The following is a 20,780-nucleotide window of genomic DNA, read 5'->3' on the forward strand; positions in this document are numbered from 1 at the left end:
GTACATTAATGCATCCAATTTTTGTATTGAATAATTACAAACGTATTTGTGGGGTTATTTAATTTATTACGATAATGCCAAAATGGGAAACATGGATCAAAGACAATAAAATATAGTGCACATTTAAATTAGTTTTCTATGCTCAATTAGGGATTGGATTTGGACTTGTCAATACTAACTCTATGTACTTATTAAAGATAAAATATATAATTTTAATTTATTTTTGTTATATCTTTTATTGATATTTTAACTCATAATTGGTGGTAAAATATATAGATCATTTTAATTTGTTTTTTAGTATTCTAAAAGGGGTCAGATTTGATTGCTTTACCTATAAAAGAAAATTGTTCATCTCATTTATAAATAGATTGACGAGGTAGCGAAAATAGTCAAAAGTAAAAAACTAAAATTATTTCTTTTATAAAACTAATTTAAACAGTAAATTTAGTTAAAAATATAAAATTTTATAAAAAAATTTGGTTGAATATTATTTTTCATCAGATTAAATAAAAGTATACAAAAGAAAATTTAATTATAAATTTTTAAATGGCACGTTAGTCTCTTCTTACCCACCAATATCTTATCAAGACGGCATTGGCATCTATCCTATTATATTGTCTCTATTTCTATTAAAATGAAGATTAAGAATTTATTAATACCTAGGATTATTTCTGATTATATAAGTAAGATCTTTAATATTTATAATTTTTATGGAAAGTAAACATTATAAGTTTCATCTTATAAATAAAGATATTAAGGGTTTTTCATTTTTTTTAATATGAAATCTTATTTACTTTCCAGATTAAAGCATGAGAAAGAAATTGTATATATATACAATAAAAGAATAGTGTATATGAGAGAGTTTTTTAGTGAAGTAAATTCAAAAGTCAAATATATTGAAAAGAGAAAAGAAAAAGAAGGGGAGGGATAAAAAAAACTACGTCAAAATTGGTATAAAGGAGTTTCCGACAGCATTTTGGTCTTAGAAAAGATGAGTGGTGATTGGGATGATTTGACGAAAGATGTTTGGTATAAGAGAATATGAATGAAAATGTTTGAGAGGCTTTCTCTTATAAAAAAGTTAATTAATAATATAGCATAGATAATTAGAAGATGACATATCTCTATCAAGATAAGTGAAAGATACATGTTAGGGTTTATCATTTTGCATTAATATGAGCTATCAAATTGGGTATTTCCCTCACAAACGTGTCAATCTCATCCAATTCGCATCTCATTTTCATTCTCACTCACCTTTTCAAGTTTTGTTTCTTATGTTTTTCTCCTACATATTCTCTTTTAAAAATAATGATATAAAAATATGATTTAGATATCAATTTGATTCTCTAAATCACGTCTATAATCATAATTAAATATGTTTTTTATTCATTAATTTTAAGTGAAAAATTAGAATTAGTTTATCTTGTAAAATATCAAAAAATTAAACTTATATATAAACTTACTCCTCCAAGGTGAAAATTATGAAAAACATGATGTTAAAATAAATATACACACTAAATAAGATTGTTTTTAATGACAGCTTAATTAAACCTTCGGTTATTATGGTTTAAGGTTGCAAAAAGATTAATCTTTCCTTAAATCCAAGTGGGTGGTAACTGCTTTTTCTATCCGCATCTTTAGATTTGTTGTCACATCCATTGGTGTGTGTGGGTTAGAGTTCGGTTCAACATGTTTTCTTTTTTTCAATTCATCAATAGTATTACTCTCATTTAATACATTATCATGAAATCAATACATACATATATACATACATACATATATATATATATATATATATATATATATATATATATATATATATATATATATATATATATATATATATATATATATATATATATATATTCGTTGGTATGAAATGATAAAAGCAATAAAAACATTAACATTTAAATAATGGTTGAGAGTTTTGATTTTATATAAATTTATGGAATTAAAATTATGTTTAAAAACCTTTTTTTTAATTTTAATTTTCTGGTATAACTTATTTGAATTTATTTTTTAAGAAAATTAATTTTATATGTACTATATTAAACCCTTTTATTTGGAATATACACTAAGATTTTGACTTTATACTTTTAAGTCTTTTTTTTAAATAATATTATTTAAGATTTACAAAAATATAAAAAAAAAATCATTTTGTGCGTATCTATGGATATTGAGATTATAAAATAATATGCTTGTATTTTCAAGCGGATACTCGTTAAGTAACGAGACAATTTTTCTGTATTATTTGTACTTTCTCTTAATTAAATATAAAAATTATTTTTAAGGTTTAAAATTTTTCAATATGAAATAGACTTCTTTTTTATAGAAATCTTTTGAAAGCTAACCCTTGAAAAGAATTACCAATATAGAATGTGATAAGCTATTGTTAGGTAATGCTAAAAAAGTTAAAACAAAAATAAAGTGTTGATTGTTGGAAAAGGGTAAAAAAGTGGAAGAAAATAGCTCGAGGCATGTTCTCCAATGGCTACTTATCTTTAAAAATTGTTGGCCACACCTAAAATACTACGAATTAAAATCAGACTAGATATATATATAATAATTGACACTTGTGAAATTAACATATATGATCATAAAAGCTTAGAAATAAACACACGTAACTCAGAAAATGTTTCCAAGATGATCAAACAATGAAATAGTGTACTACACTTTTTATGGTATAAGGGTTGTTGCCTTTTTCGAATAGATACCATTTATGAACTCTATTTCATAGGTGTCAAATGAAATGTCCCAATTGAATAGTTACCAATCAATTACAATGAAAGTTTCAGTTAAGAAACAATGGACTCAGTCCATAAATAATCTTTTTATAGCCAAAGAAAAAACCTTTCAAGAAAAAGAAAACTATTTAAAAACATTAGTTCAACTCATTTAACTTTTTCAACCACACTTATAACGAAATTTCATTTTCTAAATTAATTAAAGTTTTTTTTAGAAAATGAAAATAATAAAAATTTATTTGTATTTTGGATGATCTATACGAGTTTTTCTTTTTTTATATTCAAATTTAAAATGGTACTGTATAATTTAATTTAAAAAGTGTATAATTTACGCTATTTTGAAAACACGTGGTTTTTTTTCACGAAGAAACTAATATTCAACTCAATAATGTGACAGTATGATATCTTATCTTAGGGTAGCAACCAATTTTAACAAGTATATTAGGTGCGTAGTAGTATCCAAAAAATTTTATTAAGATATCCAATACTCACTTCTAAATTCAGTGAAAGAGTGTTTGTTGAAGTTGTGTTGATCAACAAAACAAAGAGTATTTATTTACAGTTCGACCTATTTAGGTTAAATTAATAGATCTAATTGAGACATGAATCCACTTAAAAAACTATTTAATTATAACCGTAATATTAAATTAAAATATATTTTTTACTATTCGTGTATTATGTGAAAAGTTGAAATTAATGGAGAAAAATAATTTTAAAACTAATAAAACATGAAGCTTATGAAGATAAGACGAATGATATGACATTTTTATTTGTTTAATTCATTATGTATTACATTTATATGTAATATTTAATTCTTAACTTTTATACATTATATTTTGTTAAATAGATAAAATAATTAATTTTAAAACAATTATTTTAAAATTTAGAGTAACATAAATGTTTAATATACTAATTTATACTTTATTAAATTGAATTAAATTAAATTATTTATAATTTAAGAGAACTAGATGCAGATATTACAAAATTATTCATTTTAAAAATCTATACATTATTGTTTTTTAAAATATTTGTAAATATCCATATTCTCTTGGGTTTTAAAAAAATTCCCAAAATATTTTTTAAAACATGTATTTTACAAATAACGAGACAGATAACAGGTTGAATTTTCTTTTTCGAATCAGATAGTAAACACTATTTGTATCCAACTCGGTTTGTTACCATCTTAAATTCTCACGCATCTTATAAATTTAAATTATACTTGATATTTGTATCCAACTCGGTTTGTTACCATCTTAAATTCTCACGCATCTTATAAATTTAAATTATACTTAATATTGACTTTTAAATGATGTGAAACAATTGGATATAATAGAAACAACTATATCAACTAAATTATATATTATTTATAAACTAAAAATTATTAATATATAAAATATTTTTTATTGTAAATAAAAATTATAATTGATTTGTGAATAGGATTATCATTTTTAACATTAATTACCAAGACTTTAGTTATTTATTATTATTAATTCTAAATTAGTCTTTAACTTTAAATTAAAGACTAATTTAGACATTAATTGCTTGTTAACTAAAACTTGGTAATTAATGATAAAAACAATTTTAAACTTTAATTTATAAATTAAATATAAGTTTTTATTCATGATAAAAATTATTTTAAATATTAGTATTTTTAATTTATAAAATAGAATTTAAATTAATTAGTACAATGATTAATTATTTTTTAACAAAATTAATTACTATTTAATAATTTTCGTCTCACGATATTTTTATATTTGATCCAATGCAAAAACAGGCGTTGACAAGCAATGATAAATTTGTTATAGATAGATTAATATAACTCGTATTAAGAGAAGATATGGTTTCTGGAACATACTCTGTAGTTAATGAAAATAATGAGTGAATTAGAATGAAAATTACAGTTAAGAAAAACAAAGCAATCAAAAAATAGGTGTTAAGTGTATACTTTAACTATAAAATTTAAAGATGTTACAATGAAAATTGTTTAAACAACTTTACAAATTTAGAACAGCCTTCAGAAAGATGATATGGCATTTTCATAGTATACTTGTTGTCATGTTTCTTTTCTTAAGCAATCAAGTGAAGTATCAATGGAGGAAAACAAAGAAAAAAAGAAAACAGCTTTATATATGTGTTTGCTTTTTCTTCTTGAATTGCCAAATGGGTACTAAAATGTGCCAAAACTTACATAGAAACACTTTGGATGTTTATTATTCAGCAGGGCATAGGCTGAGAGTGACAAGATTTCAAAACCTTACCTTTTTGTTTTGTGTGGAGCAAGCATATGTCACCATTGTGCTATGAGAGAGAAAACAACATAAAGGATAAAAAATATTTTTTAAATTTAGATTATTTATTTAACCAAAAACATTAACAATTCCGGAAATTATATTAACAATTCCCCTCGTTTTGAATTTTCTTTCTTGCAACATATAAGGGACTATCTTTTTTCTAAGGAAATTAGTGCAATTTAGATAAAATAATTTGTAAGATCAAAGAATGATATGACAGGAGTTCGATCCTTGTATAATTTATTTTCATCTGCTAGATTGTTTTATAGTTACTCATCGATATCTACAAATATTTTTATGCATCAAAATATAAAATTTAAATTTTTTTTTTAAAAAATAACTTTATTTCTATAAACCTAAATAAGAAATAGAAATATATAAAGTCAAATTTTAAACCCTTTACTAGTAACTTTATTAATTTAAAAATAAAAAAATAATAAACACTAATAATTATTATCCGAAAAAATATATAAAATACTAATTATGAATGGGTAGCATTGAATACCATGATACTCTTAACCTCTCTTCAACAAATGGATAATAATTAAATATCTGTACCCGTTTAATATCCATTTAATATTCATCATGTATTTTATCTGTTCTGTCAATCCTTATATTAAATAATTGGATATAAATATTTTAAATTGTTAATTAAGTTTTTATACATTTTTTTATTATTTAACCAGTTACTTAAAAACTTAATAATTAGAAAATGGAAATAACTTAAGGACATAGTGAATTATTTAAAAGTAAATTAAAATCATATAACAAAACCACTGAATTCTAAAGTATATTCAGAATAAATATACGTAGAGTTGTTAAGATAAATTAATATAAACAGTATGTATATTAAACTGAGTTGAAGTATAAACACCATGATCTAAATTGAACTAGAGTATTTTTTTTACCTGTGTATTTATTCCATGGATAAAAAGGCTTCGGCTGTTGTATACACTTTTGGAATAATTCATTGTCTAAATAATAATTATAACTTTAAAAATTGAAAGTAATATTGTTTTAATGAAACGTGCATATGCATTAGAATTCATAAATCAAATTACTGTTTTAAATGATTTTAAACTCCTAATTTGTTTTCAATTAATTTTTATTTTTCTAATGAGTTTCCTTCTGTTAAGAAAAATAGTTCAAAATCACCATTAAAAATTTTAAACACACAACCTCCTACACCTTTTATTTCAAACATTCCATATCAATTTTATATCTCTCAAATGTTAGTGAAATTAAATTCACAATTTCTTCCCTTTTGCTTTCCAAATTTTATTACTAAATCAATGTTATAGTTCCAAATACATGTTTAGTCTATAAAGTATGATTACTAAATTTTAAGCAAAAGTGCTTCCTTGGAAAAAAATTGTAGTCAACATAAATAAACTGCTTAGTTTGATGATGTTAAATTTAGTCACTTCTTTAGAAAATAACCCAAATCAATTAATTTTTTATGGTTTAGAATGACTTAGATTTTCTAAATTGTGTTTCACAATCTAAATCAAATTAATGTGATCGAATAAAAAAATCGGCTTAACTTAGAGTTTCCGGTTTTAAACCTATATTGAAATATAGAATATATATATATATATATATATATATATATATATATATATATATATATATATAAAATTAAAAAAAATACATAACTATACCATAAATCCGTTTTATCTGTAAACTACATTCTAATAAACTAATATAATTGTTTATATTATTGAGTTTGATGAATTAATTAAAACGAAATCCATCAAATTAAAAATCTAGTTCAATCATTTGAGTTTAGATCATTAGATGGAATACCATTCAATGAATTACATTAATTAAAACATACTAAGAAAAACTATTTATTTATTTTTTTAATGCAAGAGAGGACGGGAATCCAGTGATGCTATATAGTAATTGGAGTCAAAGGATGTTCATCATGTTACAAGTGGTTGAAGATGCTGCAACATCACAATGAAAATTTATAAATGTACAAAAGGTTTTTTTATTCCATTTATGTCATCACTGCACTTCCCCTTTTTTTAGAAATTATATTTATATTGCACTAAAATTTAAAGCTTTATATTAATTACAAATTCAATACCTAATGTTGGCAGTGGGATAATTAGGATGCTTATGGGTAGGTAAACTACTTGTTTCATAATCATATTTTAAATTATTACTTTTAAAATATATTTCAAAATTTTAGCTTTTTATCATAAATAAATTACTCCAGTCATATATTAAGCTTCATACTTACTTTGATTGGCCACCTTTACTCAGCAGTTCAAAATACCAATGAGTATTTTTGACACACAAAAAAAACTAGTTAAATTATTATGTAGTTGATAACACTTCACCCAAAAAAAATATTATTGAAAACTGAAAACGAAGACCTTTTTAACTTCATACGAAATTACTGAATTGGTGGGAGTAAACGAGAACAATATTCTATTAAAATACAATAAAACATAGATATGTAATGATAACCTTATTATTAAAATAAAATAAGATTTAAATATATTAGCACATAAATACTATTATCCATTATAATTCATAAAATAATCTATATATATACATATATATATATATATATACACATATATATATATATACACGTGTGTGTGCGTAATTTTTCTTTTGATAGAATTTCAAAAAATAAGATATATAATAATAATAATAATAACGAATTAAATTTAAAATGATGTTAAATAGAATTATAAAGTTTTTGGAAATATTGGTTGAAAATAAAAGAACTACCACCTGGATCATTATTGTTTAGTGATTTGATAAAAATGTTTGCATAAATATCTTTTGCAATAATGTGTAAATACATAAAAAAAAATAACAATTTGCATTTGCAATGAAATAATATATTATATATTTTGTATTAGATAACGACAACATATCTAGTTTTTTTAAGAAATTTTTTAAAAAGTTTATTATAATTAATATTGTTATGAATATTAATGTAAATATTCTGCGTACTTAAATATATAAGTTATGTATTGTACATTAAAGTCCCTATTGGTGGTGGATAGTATAACTGAATATATGTTAGTTTATTAAGTTAATACGTTGGTTTATTAAGTTAACATATATTTAGTTTATATATGTTCGATCAGATTAGATCATGTTATTATTTGTTAGTTATGATAATTTACAAGTCAAAAAATTCATAATGAAATATGAGTCCAATTATATAAGGGATTAATACCATTTTTTATAAAAAATCTTACGGTTATGGGTTAATGAATTTTCGACCTTATATAATGTTCTACTTTCTCATTTCTACCAGGTGGAACTTAGAGTGAAATCCTAACCGTCCAAGCTCATCCTAAAAATCCATAAATAATAGTATAATAGCATAGTTTACAAGATAACAATTACATTTTCATTAATTACTATATTTAATGTTTGTTGACGTGTTTGACTAATTTGAGTGTCGGAGTGTTTTCTGTAGATATAATCCCAACTCAATAAAAAAAAGACCATCGCCTTTAAAAATGATGAATATCCTTGAAGTTAAAAACTATGAACTTTTTGGAGTTTATTAAAGTTTTTACATAAGTTTATATTGGTAAGAATAAGTTATTTAAAAAATGCTATTTAATTTTTTTAGATGAAAAATACAAGTATTTTTTATTTTATCATTTACGTACAAATAAATGAGGGAATAAAAATAGACAAATTTCCAAAAGAGAAAATAGGTAATAAGTTAATTTTTTTTTACTATAGAACTTTATTACCTTTTTAAAAATTAGACTTACAGACAATCTAATGTATATGATAAGGTAAAATTTGTTTTCATCCTTTTACAGACGTATAGGAAGATATTTTTCTCGTTGTATCAATGATATTTACATACGATTATGGTCATATAAACATAATGAATATTATAAACATAATGAATATGATTATTGTGAGCTTGAACATGTCTTTATATATTCTAAACATTTGGTAATTTGTTAGACCTTTTTGTGTATTTTTTTTGTAAAGCTAGCTATTTATTAGAGAGGTTATGGTTTAATATATGTGTTTTCACGTTATTGTATATATAACATTTGGTGACATATAGTAAGCTTTTTTTATGTATATCTACCTCAAACACGTTGTTAACTTGAGTTGTCTATAAGGCAATTGTTCACAAGCTTCAAGTTTGGGTTTTTATGACTCGTCTAGTCTTATAAGCTCGTTTGATGTTACAAAGCTTTTGAACTAATGAAATTATTTTTCGTGATTTGTTCATTTCAACTTGTTCTCCTTTTTACTTAGAATGTGCTAATTTCTTTGTTGAAAGAATTAGTACCTTAAAAATTTGTATGTTTGTTAAAATAAATAAAAAAATCAATTAGGAATTCTCATAATATAACTATATTAGATTTAAATTACTAAATCATTTGAGTTTATCAATACACAGATACATATATACACTACATAGTATAAATCTTCTTAATATTTTCTTAAATAGTATCTTCTATACGATTTAAATATTATCACTAATTACAAAAACAATATAACAAAAATTATAAGTTAATTTATTTAAATAATTCATATAAATTAATAACTCAACTTTTACATCATACTATACAAACTCAATTCAATCCATCACATATCACTAGATATTCATGTTTACACATTAAATCAAATAACATATCTTTTTAAAACAATTTAAAAAAGTAACTAAAAAATAAGATTAATTACAAAGGAACAACTTTCAACAAGATGTCCTCACTAAAATGATATTCTTAAATAAGAGAGGAGAGAGAAAGAATTGATATGATTCTATCCTTGTTCGAATGATGTATTTCCGCTTAAGTGAGAAAATTCATTGCTTGAGGGACTATAGTCTTCTAAGAAGATAGAAAATTGATTTGACTTCTTCCTTGTTTGAACTATAAGTGGTTGCTTAAGTGATTAATCTCATCACTTGAGCATCATTTAGATTTGATAAAAAAAAAATTAAATGGTACGAATTTGAGAATAATTTCTCTTCAAGGAGGATAGGATAGAGGATTATCACCTTAAACATATATGAGAAGAACTTGAGGAAGAATATCTGTAATTCAAAGAATTTATGACAAGGTTTAAGATAAAAACACGTCTTCTTGAATCTTATAATGTTCTATGAAAGATGAAATTAAAGAACATGAAAATCATGAGCACAATTAAAGAATAGTTTATAATTTTATTTTAATTTTACATAATGTTAAATTCGTTAGACAAACCAATTTGTATTCGTTGGACAAATTAATTTGTGTTAGTTGGGTGAACAAACCTCACTAGATAAAAAAATCTGCAAGTGTAATTTTTATATTCTATTATTTTTATGTATTTTGGACTTTATTTTAAAATTTCTAGATTTTCTTAAACTTGTGTTTATATACAGAGATATCAAAAACTAATGTAAACATTTTTGTTTCATATTATATACATTTATATTTTTCAAAAGACGATTCTAGAACTGTGATTCATCCATTTTTTTGATTTCTGTTTCCAAAATCTAAATAATTAAGTTAATATAATAGATAACAAAACCTTAAGAAAATAATCTAATTAACTTTACGTTTTAAATTGATTTTATTTCTTAATTAGTTGGGTTTTAAATATGTACTATGCACTATCTTGTTGTGAAAGATACTTAACCAAACAACATAAATGCTATTTAATGCATAATCATGGTAAGAATAAGTTTTTCGGTGCAGCAAAATTTGTAGATGATTATATCATTCAATTAATGCACAATTGATATTGTACACTAGTCTACAATATACAGATTTTCCTATTACTAACTAATCAGAAATTGTTCTATAATGTAATTATTGCAAAAATAGCAATAATTTTATTATTAACAAAATTTATAATTAGATAATATGATATTTTCTATAATAGATACATACTCTAATCAAAATTAAAAATATATTATACAAAAGTATGTGTAGTAAACATACTGTGAAATCAAGGTGATTACTGAATAGAACAAGTTCATAATTATCACATATTTGCTTCAGTATTTACAAAACTTATTTGCATATTAAATCCAGTCAAATTAATTTTTTTTGAACAAAATATAAGTATGTTTTAGTGGCAATAATTTGAGTGAAATTGAACGTGAAACTGAATATATATATATATATATATATATATATATATATATATATATATATATATATATTAAAAAATTCTGTTCATTAAAAATATATTTTGCTATAATTTCGTATATTAAAAATTTTGTCAAAACACGTCAAACAATATACTAGTAAGTATATGAGCTACATTGGGACAAATTTATCCACACAAAAAAATTAATATATATATATATATATATATATATATATATATATATATATATATATATATATATAAGTTAAAGTTGTGAAAAATTTTCATATAATTTCTTATTTTTAAATTATATATATAAACTAATTTTAACTTAACAAAGAGTTTATTTTTTAAAATATTTATAGAAAATTTTATACATAAATAGACTTGATTTATTTAACTTAATAAATCTTAAAAATTCAAGAACTATATATATGTAACCACGCTAAATATTCAAAAACTTATTTCATGATTAATGATATTACCAAGTTGAACTTAATTATATTATTTTTATTATCTTAGTTAGAGACTTTTGTAGCTGAATAAAAACATGAAATTATTGTTATAAATTTAAATCCTTTAATGACAGTTTAAGGTCCTCTGTCAAGAAATGCTGTATAGAGTAAGCCTTGATGATGTTCATTTCATCTTACATTTTCATCTCTTTTTCACTAAAAATGATAAAGCAAAATCAGTAAAGTAAAATCACACTCTGAATGTAATCTTCCCATCCAAATTCAAGTTACAATTCCCAAAGCAAAAGGCAAAGATATCTTAAGGGGCAATGTTGTGTAGTTGTTACGTGTGAAGGATGAAAGATAAGAAAAAGAATAGAACAGGGGTCCCATTCTTCCCTCCTTTTCTTTCCTTCTCCAAATCTATATAAAGCAGCAACATTTGCATCAACGTTTACCTCAACTCATCCATCAAACCCACACACCTCACCTAGTAGCAGTAACAAAAGAGCCTCCCTCTTAAAAGAATACACAGGTATAAAAAGAAGCCATTTCCCACAAACAAAAACTACCAACAAACCTACTTCTCTCTTTTCAAGCTTTAAATGAGCAAACAAGAGTGAAGGAAAGAGAGAAGCACACCATTGTTGGTTTGAGATACACATAAATGGGGAAGGGAGAGTTTCATGGAGGGGTGTTGATGCTGTTGTTTTTGTGGGTTTGTGGTGTCACAGCCTCTGTCACTTACGACCACAAAGCCATTGTGATTGATGGAAAGAGGAGAATTTTGATCTCTGGCTCCATTCACTACCCAAGAAGCACTCCTCAAGTACACATTCCACTCCAAATTTCCATCTTGGCTGCATCAAAATTTGTTTTTTCAACCATTTCTTCCATCTGCTTCACTTTCGTTTTTCCATTTTCCATTCATCCATGCATCTTAAATCATGTTTGTCAATGCAGATGTGGCCAGACCTCATTCAGAAGGCCAAAGATGGAGGCCTTGATGTCATTCAGACCTATGTTTTTTGGAATGGTCATGAACCTTCTCCGGGAAAAGTAATGCAAATACATTTCCTTAATTTATTGTTTCTTCATGGCTTTTGCCTATTCCGTATTTCTTAAAGCACAGTTCGAGTTCTTGTTGAGAGAGATGGTGTGATTGTGTTTTTACTGATCAGAAAGTTAAAAGTGGAAAATTCTAATTCATGTTTTATACAATTTTGAAAACTTGCAGTACTATTTCGAAGATAGGTATGACTTGGTTAGGTTCGTGAAGCTAGCGCAGCAAGCAGGCCTCTATGTTCATCTCCGCATTGGTCCCTACATATGTGCTGAATGGAACTTTGGGTAATGATTTTAATGATGTGAATGTACACCTTCTTATGAGAAGGGAAAATTCCTTGGTTTAAAGAAGGAAAATAATGATTCTTAGGAATCACTCAAAGGTCACATGCTCTGTTTTCTGTTCAGGGGATTTCCTGTCTGGCTCAAGTATGTTCCTGGAATTGCTTTCAGAACAGACAACGAACCGTTCAAGGTTGGTGTTTTCATTTTGGAGTCTCACCAGTTTTAATAATTTTCTTATTCCTATTGGTTGATTAAAAGCAGTTTAACGAATTATTAAATCATATGACCAACCGTCCAAACTTTTGTCATGTTATGTGTAGGCTGCAATGCAAAAATTCACAGCGAAGATTGTTAGCTTGATGAAAGATGAGGGGTTGTTTCAATCCCAGGGTGGTCCAATAATTATGTCACAGGTAAATACTAGACTATGTATGTATATAATTCTTTGTATTGTTGGTTTTTTCAATTTTTTACAGGAAAGTTTTTGAGCCAATTAGAATAAAGGTGCTTAATTTGGTATTTTATAATTGAACTGACAGATTGAAAACGAGTATGGTCCTGTGGAATGGGAAATTGGTGCTCCTGGAAAATCTTATACGAAGTGGGCTGCTCAAATGGCTGTTGGTCTAGACACTGGTGTTCCATGGGTTATGTGCAAGCAAGAAGATGCTCCTGATCCTGTTGTAAGTTACTCTTTCTTCATCCTAAAAAACGATTTCGTGTGTGTGGAGTTGGATTTCAAGATGACTTTTTGACTTTTTTTCTCACGTGATTCTTATTCTATTCTGCTAAATTTTAATGACCCATTTAAAAATGGTGGTGGGGTTTATAGACAGTGTTATGGCTGCTTTGGTTGGGATAAGGTTGCTGCTTTTACCATACCATGATATTTTTGCTATTCTCTCATTAGCCCATTTGACCCTTTTCTCTGTTTGTTTCACCTTTATTTGGAGAAGGTTCTTTGGCCTATCACACGGTTTTACCAACTTCACTTTTCTCTTGCTTCTTTTGGTTGATTTATAAGTGCAGTGGTTGATTTGCTGTTGTCTTCTTTACTCTTTTTGAAAAAGAAAATTTGAGAAAGTGCAAGATTTTGTTTCAATTGTATGTTTAATGAGGGAACGCTTGTGTTTTCTCAGGCAAATTGATTCCTCCCCGTTGCATCTTTGATCTTACTCTCTGATCTGTGTTAATTTTCTGATTATGATATATATATATATATATATATATATATATATATATATATATATATATATATATATATATATATATAGATTGACACCTGCAATGGGTTCTACTGTGAAAACTTCAAACCCAACAAGAACACCAAACCCAAAATGTGGACCGAGAATTGGACTGGCTGGTAAGTCCCAACAAATTCTACCACGTATGTTTTGTTTTGTTTTTTTTTGGTCGAATAGTAAGTTTCATGTCTCCCTTTCTGTAGGTACACTGATTTTGGTGGTGCAGTCCCTGTTAGACCAGCAGAAGACTTGGCATTTTCTGTTGCAAGATTCATACAAAATGGTGGTTCATTCGTTAATTACTATATGGTATGTTGGTTTATCCATTGTGAATAGTTCATAGTATGTTCTACATTCAATTCATGTTCCAGAAACTTTGCTTTGAGTCTAATATCTCAATTTTTGTAAACCTAGTACCATGGAGGAACTAACTTTGGTCGGACATCTGGTGGTCTCTTCATTGCCACTAGCTATGACTATGACGCACCCCTTGATGAATACGGTAAGAAGTAAAGATAACTTGTTTACATGCTCTGGACGATTTGCAATAGTAAAGCACGTTTAAAAAGCTCTTGAAAACTTAGGGAAACTTTTGGCTAAAGTGATATTTGAGGGAAAAGAAAGAAAAGGGCACAAATTCACTTTTGGGCACCACATGGTAAAGCTGAAAAACATTTTCACATTAGCCTGAAGCTTGTTCAATTTTATACCAGGACTTCAAAATGAACCAAAATGGGGGCATTTGAGAGCTTTGCATAAAGCAATAAAACAAAGTGAGCCTGCTTTGGTGTCTACAGATCCTAAGGTGACATCGCTTGGATATAACCTTGAGGTGAAGTCCCTAAGCTGGTTTGTGATGAAAAACAACAGAATTTCCTGTGCGATAAAAAATCATTTCATTCCTTTTGTTGATATGATCTTAGGCACATGTGTTCTCAACCCCTGGTGCCTGTGCGGCATTCATTGCAAATTATGACACCAAATCCTCTGCAAAAGCTACGTTTGGAAGTGGACAATATGATCTACCACCTTGGTCTATCAGTATTCTTCCTGACTGCAAAACTGTTGTTTACAACACCGCAAGGGTAAGAAAAAATTGCTGACTGAGTACACGAGTTTTTCTTCTTTTATTTGTTTATGTCCAGATTTCACATTGACTAAACGATAATGGTAAGATAAGACTAAAAGAGTTCCCCTCAAGCTGCACTTGAACAGCAAACAGATTATGGTGTTTTTGAGCAGACTTTTTTTGAAGTGTGAATATTTACAAGATTTACCAATTTTGTGTAGGTTGGTAACGGCTGGGTGAAAAAGATGACTCCTGTAAACAGTGCATTTTCTTGGCAATCATACAATGAAGAACCTGCCTCATCAAGTCAAGATGATTCCATTGCAGCAGAGGCACTCTGGGAACAGGTCAATGTGACCCGGGATTCTTCAGATTATTTGTGGTATATGACAGAGTAAGTATCTTTCAACCTATCAAACTTCTCAAAGAAAAATTATTATACATACTGACTCTATCCTCTCTCCATCTAATCAAATTGTTGTCCTTTTGTTCAGTGTCTACATTAATGGTAATGAAGGTTTTCTAAAGAATGGTCGATCTCCTGTTCTCACTGTAATGTCAGCAGGCCATCTGCTACATGTTTTCATTAATGGTCAACTTTCAGGTGAATAGCATTGTTATACCTCTTTTACCTATTGTTTTTCTATTATAAACTCCAGTTTTGCAAATTAAACTTCTGTATGGTTGCAGGAACTGTGTATGGGGGATTGGGGAATCCTAAATTAACATTTAGTGACAATGTGAACTTGAGAGTTGGCAATAACAAGCTTTCTTTACTAAGTGTTGCCGTTGGTCTCCCGGTTAGTTCTCCATTTTCTGATATCTGAGTTTCCTATAACATTTTAAATTTGTTGGATTCTAATATTTTTAAATCTTAATGATATTTTGTATTAATTTAATACCAGAATGTTGGCGTGCACTTTGAAACATGGAATGCCGGGGTGTTAGGCCCAGTCACTCTGAAGGGTCTAAATGAAGGAACACGAGACTTGTCCCGACAGAAATGGTCTTACAAGGTTTGTTGTCTTGTTTATACCATTGCTCATGTGCAACATTACAAGGTTTAACAATTATGCGGGTGAGCATTATCTAAACACAAGATCAACAAGTTGATAAAAACTGAGGTGAAGATTAAACAGTAAAGATACTATATAAATAGATTTACCTATAGTCAATATATGTTGAAACAAAAGTTCATGAGAAAATTAACACCGTGCCATTCTAGGACAGACAGGAATGCATTATATCATTGAATATTGAAAACTGTGGACAAATTTATCCCATGTAGACACTAAGAAAAACTTCAACTGAGTACATGAGCAGATTTGGAGCAATATGCAAAAGATATGCACTTCTGCTTTCGGAAAGATGAAGCAATGAAAACTAAATTTATATGCTATTGGACAGGTAGGGCTGAAAGGTGAAGCCTTGAACCTTCACACTGAAAGTGGGAGTAGCTCTGTTGAATGGATACAAGGATCATTAGTGGCTAAAAAACAACCTTTGACATGGTATAAGGTAAGAATAAATTTTCAACAAATGTTGCATTTCTGTCAGTGTTATATAGATCATTCGCCCCTATCTGCATAGTCATTTCATGTCTTAATGTCCTTAATGTTTTTAGGCAACTTTTAGTGCACCAGCTGGCAATGACCCATTGGCTCTAGATTTGGGTAGCATGGGAAAGGGTGAAGTATGGGTCAACGGTCGCAGCATTGGTCGCCATTGGCCTGGATATATTGCACATGGCAGTTGTAATGCTTGCAACTATGCTGGATATTATACTGATCAAAAATGCAGGACAAATTGTGGAAAACCATCTCAGAGATGGTGAGGATTTGTAACTTATTGTCTAACAGTGAGTTATGTAAAAGCTTGAATATCACCAGAGCTTATGTTTTTGCCTTTGGACAGGTATCATGTTCCTCGTTCATGGCTGAACTCAGGTGGTAACTCCTTGGTCGTGTTTGAAGAATGGGGAGGTGATCCTTATGGAATTGCTTTGGTAAAAAGAACCTAAAGTGTGATATCATGATGCTCTCCTAAAAGGGTATCCAACTATTACTTTTCTTTTACTGTGTTCCTTGTTTAATGGCACTTTTCCTTGTTTATCTCTCTGAATACTGATTAAGATAGACCACTAATTGAACCTGGTTTTTTACAAAGCCCCATGTAACTTTGTAAGCCTTAATCCTTTCATTTTCCAATCTATCCTAATTATTAAAACTGACAACATATAGAAATTAGTAGACAGACCATTTGATTTTGATAATCTCCATATTTTCTTAATCATTTTCTTATTCTTCTCACTATTTTTGTGCAGAGCAGCATTGACCAGCAATATATATCTTATAACTAATGTCTAGGAAACGAAAAAAAGCTCTCAAGTGAGTCCTATGCGGTTAGGACCCTGTGATGCAGCAATTTACCAAATAAGTGTGATTCAGATGTTATTAGGTTAAGTATACAAAGTATTTGAAGTTCATCATCGGTGCTCCATGTCTTCTGGTTGTTCAACTATACCCTCAAAAAGATTGCCAAGGCCTAATCATGCATTCTTCCCAAAAACAAAAATGTATATAAGAGAAATTGGATGCAAAGACTGTGTACTGTGTACATAGTCAGGCTATTGTGCTGAATATTGCTCCATTCTACCAGAGGGCTTGTGTCAATGAAGATTGAGCCCTTACACATTTATTTAATTTACCATACAAAGCAAAGAATTGGACACACAAAATGTGTCAGATTACTATTACATTCTGCCAAAAAGCAATTGTGTTTTCTCTACTAAAAAAATACTGTGTAACAGATTGAAAGAGTTATAATAAAAGATGTTTCCGAATGTCAGTATTTCTCTTATTACATAATAACTTTATGCTATTGTGTTTGTCATCGTTTCTATACAAAACATCAATATATAATATTGTCTATATTACATAATACACACAGAGCCTGGTGTGATGATCATAGACTTACTCAGTTCTGAAATCTGAGGATGTCAAGAATAAGGAGAAAAACATGGTACGATAAACACGAAATAACAAAAGTGTAAATATGTGCAATGGTCTAAGTGCTTTTGAAGTTTTTGAAGGAAGAAAAATAATGTTTGCTCAGCTGAAAATGCAACTTGGTTTTTTGATTCTAAAGTCAATGATATATGGTTTTTTGCTGTTAACAAATAGCAAAGAGCAGAAGGAAAGGAATCTATGAATCACAGACATGGATACTGGAGACTATCACATGTAAACTGACATGACAGGAACATAGATACTGCTACAATTCTAATCTCCAAAACATAGAGAAGGTGCAGCACTAAATAATCTAATTCTTCTATCCATCGTTCAAAAATAAAATATCCTTTAACTTACATTTATTTAAAGACAATTTTAAATAGTAAAAAAATTAAAAAATCCCAATAAAAAGAAATATACATAGGAAATAGACAATTTGTTTGTTTAAAAGGAAAATAAGAATCTAACCTAATAAATTTCTGACTTTCCAAGGTCTAAAAGAGGATCAATAGCACATGAAATGTGAGGTGGAGGAAGGAGCACCAACAACATTTGTGCAGACGTTGCATCCACCATTGGTGTTTTTGGTTTGATCACTCACCCAGAGATGAAAAGACAGGGATTCAAATTTCTAGCTAGACAGATTTATATATGATTTTTCTATTCAAATTATATGCAGATGCCAGAAATAGTTGAAAGTTCTTATTAGTTTTCTACTTTTAAATTAAAATAAATTTATACTTTGATTAACATTAAATTTAGAAATGTTTAAAAGATAAATATTTATATGCATTTATGCTAAAGTGTTGTTCTTTGTTTTTTTTTTCTCTCCTCTACTCCACAATAATGAAGAGCCAAAACTTTGAGTTAAGGAAGACAAATAAAATATTTTTATTTTTATTTTTAATGTCAATAAAATATATAGATTATTATAAATAATAGTTGTATTAGAACGATACGCGTGGATCCCTTGTCACTGCCCAGAACCCTAATAGTGTGTATGGTGAAAAAAAAAACAGTTTATTTTGTTCTAAAGAAAAAGGTGTGGTTCACATATTTTTCATAAAAAAATCTCTTTAAAAAATATTTTTCTTACTTTAATGAAATAAAAACTTAAAATGAGTAATTTTTAATTAAGTTTGGAGGAGAGATATTTTGTTTTCGCTAAGGTGGAGTTTATTCACGTAATTCTATCTTTTAATCTCCAAATAGCTTGTAATATCACATTTTTTTATTTTTTATCAGTATTAATTTCTCAGTTTGAATACTGTCCATAAAGTCTTTCTTTTCTGTTCAAATATTTAAATTTTTTAATCATATACTAAAGGTGTTTATAGATATTTAAGGAATAAAAGGTAGTATGGCTAAATTAAGGGAGTGAGAATAGTATTTTGGAAACGATAAGGATAGTGACTAGAATTGGGTTTCTCTTTTGGGCTTTAATAGAAAAATGGTGAGGTGAGCTTTGCAATTAAGGGTGTCAATAGAAATCTGAAAAACCTCCTTTCTTCATTTTTACAAAATCAGAAAGCTTGAAGCCCTCGTTTCACTCAACTCAATTATTTTGTAAGTATTCATTTTTTCATTGTTTTTTAAATATCTTTTTGGAGTAAGATGTTAATTGATGTAAATCTTATATGTTAATTAGATTGAGACCTAGCTAAAATTTAGATATGAGTAGTTTAACCCAATCTGAAGTACTTTCAAGTTTGGAACATTTTATAGTATTGCAATATTGGTTATAGTTTGAATTAAAATTTATATGACTATGTTGAAAATATTTATTTAATATATATTTTATTTAAATTAGTTTTTAGAAAAAAAAATCAATTTAAAAATATCTTTATATCATTGATACATATAATATTATTTACACTTATAATAAAATCTTAAATTATTAAAGAACGAATTAAATGTGAGTCACTTGTGTGACAATCCCATAAATTTATTACTTTTGAAGTGTTAGATTACGATGTATAATATTACAAATTGCTATTATGATTGATTTTTCAAGATAATGATGTAATAAATGTTTTCAATGTTTAGATTTCCCATTTTATGGCATTTGAATGATGTATAATATATCTATTTCCCCTCAAAGATAGGAATGAAGAATAAGAAAACGACAAGTTCCACAAAATTCCAAGAAACTATGATGGAGACCACTGTAATATTATCAATAAAAACAAAGAAAAAGGTTAGACTTTTCTCCAAAATAATAATTAATATACACAATCATTAAATGTGTGAGAGAGAAGGAATTAAATAAGTTTACTCTATCTAATAATTTATGTATATATATATAACTATAACAATTTATTAATTTTGACTACCAAATTTAAAAAAAAATGTTGAACAGACCAAGTTTAAAATATTTTTTACTAAACAAACTAAATTTGAGAATACAAGAAAATACAGACACAACTACAAATATTTGTTTTTATCTAAAGATTTGTGCATACCCTTGAGCAAGTATCAAAATGTTTAATTATTGGATTAATAAAAGTTGAATAAACACATGTTTGA

The 20,780-nt window shown here is 27.2% G+C and overlaps 1 protein-coding gene across 1 annotated transcript; it reads left to right on the forward strand.

Moving 5' to 3' along the window:
* Positions 1-12,023: 12,023 nt before the first annotated feature.
* LOC108331609 (beta-galactosidase) lies at positions 12,024-18,090 on the forward strand. The gene is made up of 19 exons (XM_017566415.2): positions 12,024-12,409; positions 12,544-12,639; positions 12,818-12,930; positions 13,054-13,120; positions 13,251-13,343; positions 13,470-13,613; positions 14,205-14,293; positions 14,378-14,483; positions 14,589-14,676; positions 14,888-15,006; positions 15,098-15,259; positions 15,465-15,637; positions 15,738-15,847; positions 15,934-16,043; positions 16,149-16,259; positions 16,651-16,761; positions 16,868-17,073; positions 17,158-17,293; positions 17,567-18,090. Exons 1-18 carry the CDS (start codon positions 12,248-12,250, stop codon positions 17,261-17,263), a joined length of 2,166 nt encoding a protein of 721 aa, XP_017421904.1. The 5' UTR covers positions 12,024-12,247; the 3' UTR covers positions 17,264-17,293; positions 17,567-18,090.
* The last annotated feature ends 2,690 nt before the right edge of the window (positions 18,091-20,780 follow it).

The sequence above is a fragment of the Vigna angularis genome, chromosome 4 (genome assembly GCF_016808095.1).
Source record: "Vigna angularis cultivar LongXiaoDou No.4 chromosome 4, ASM1680809v1, whole genome shotgun sequence".
Classification (NCBI taxonomy): Eukaryota; Viridiplantae; Streptophyta; class Magnoliopsida; order Fabales; family Fabaceae; genus Vigna; species Vigna angularis.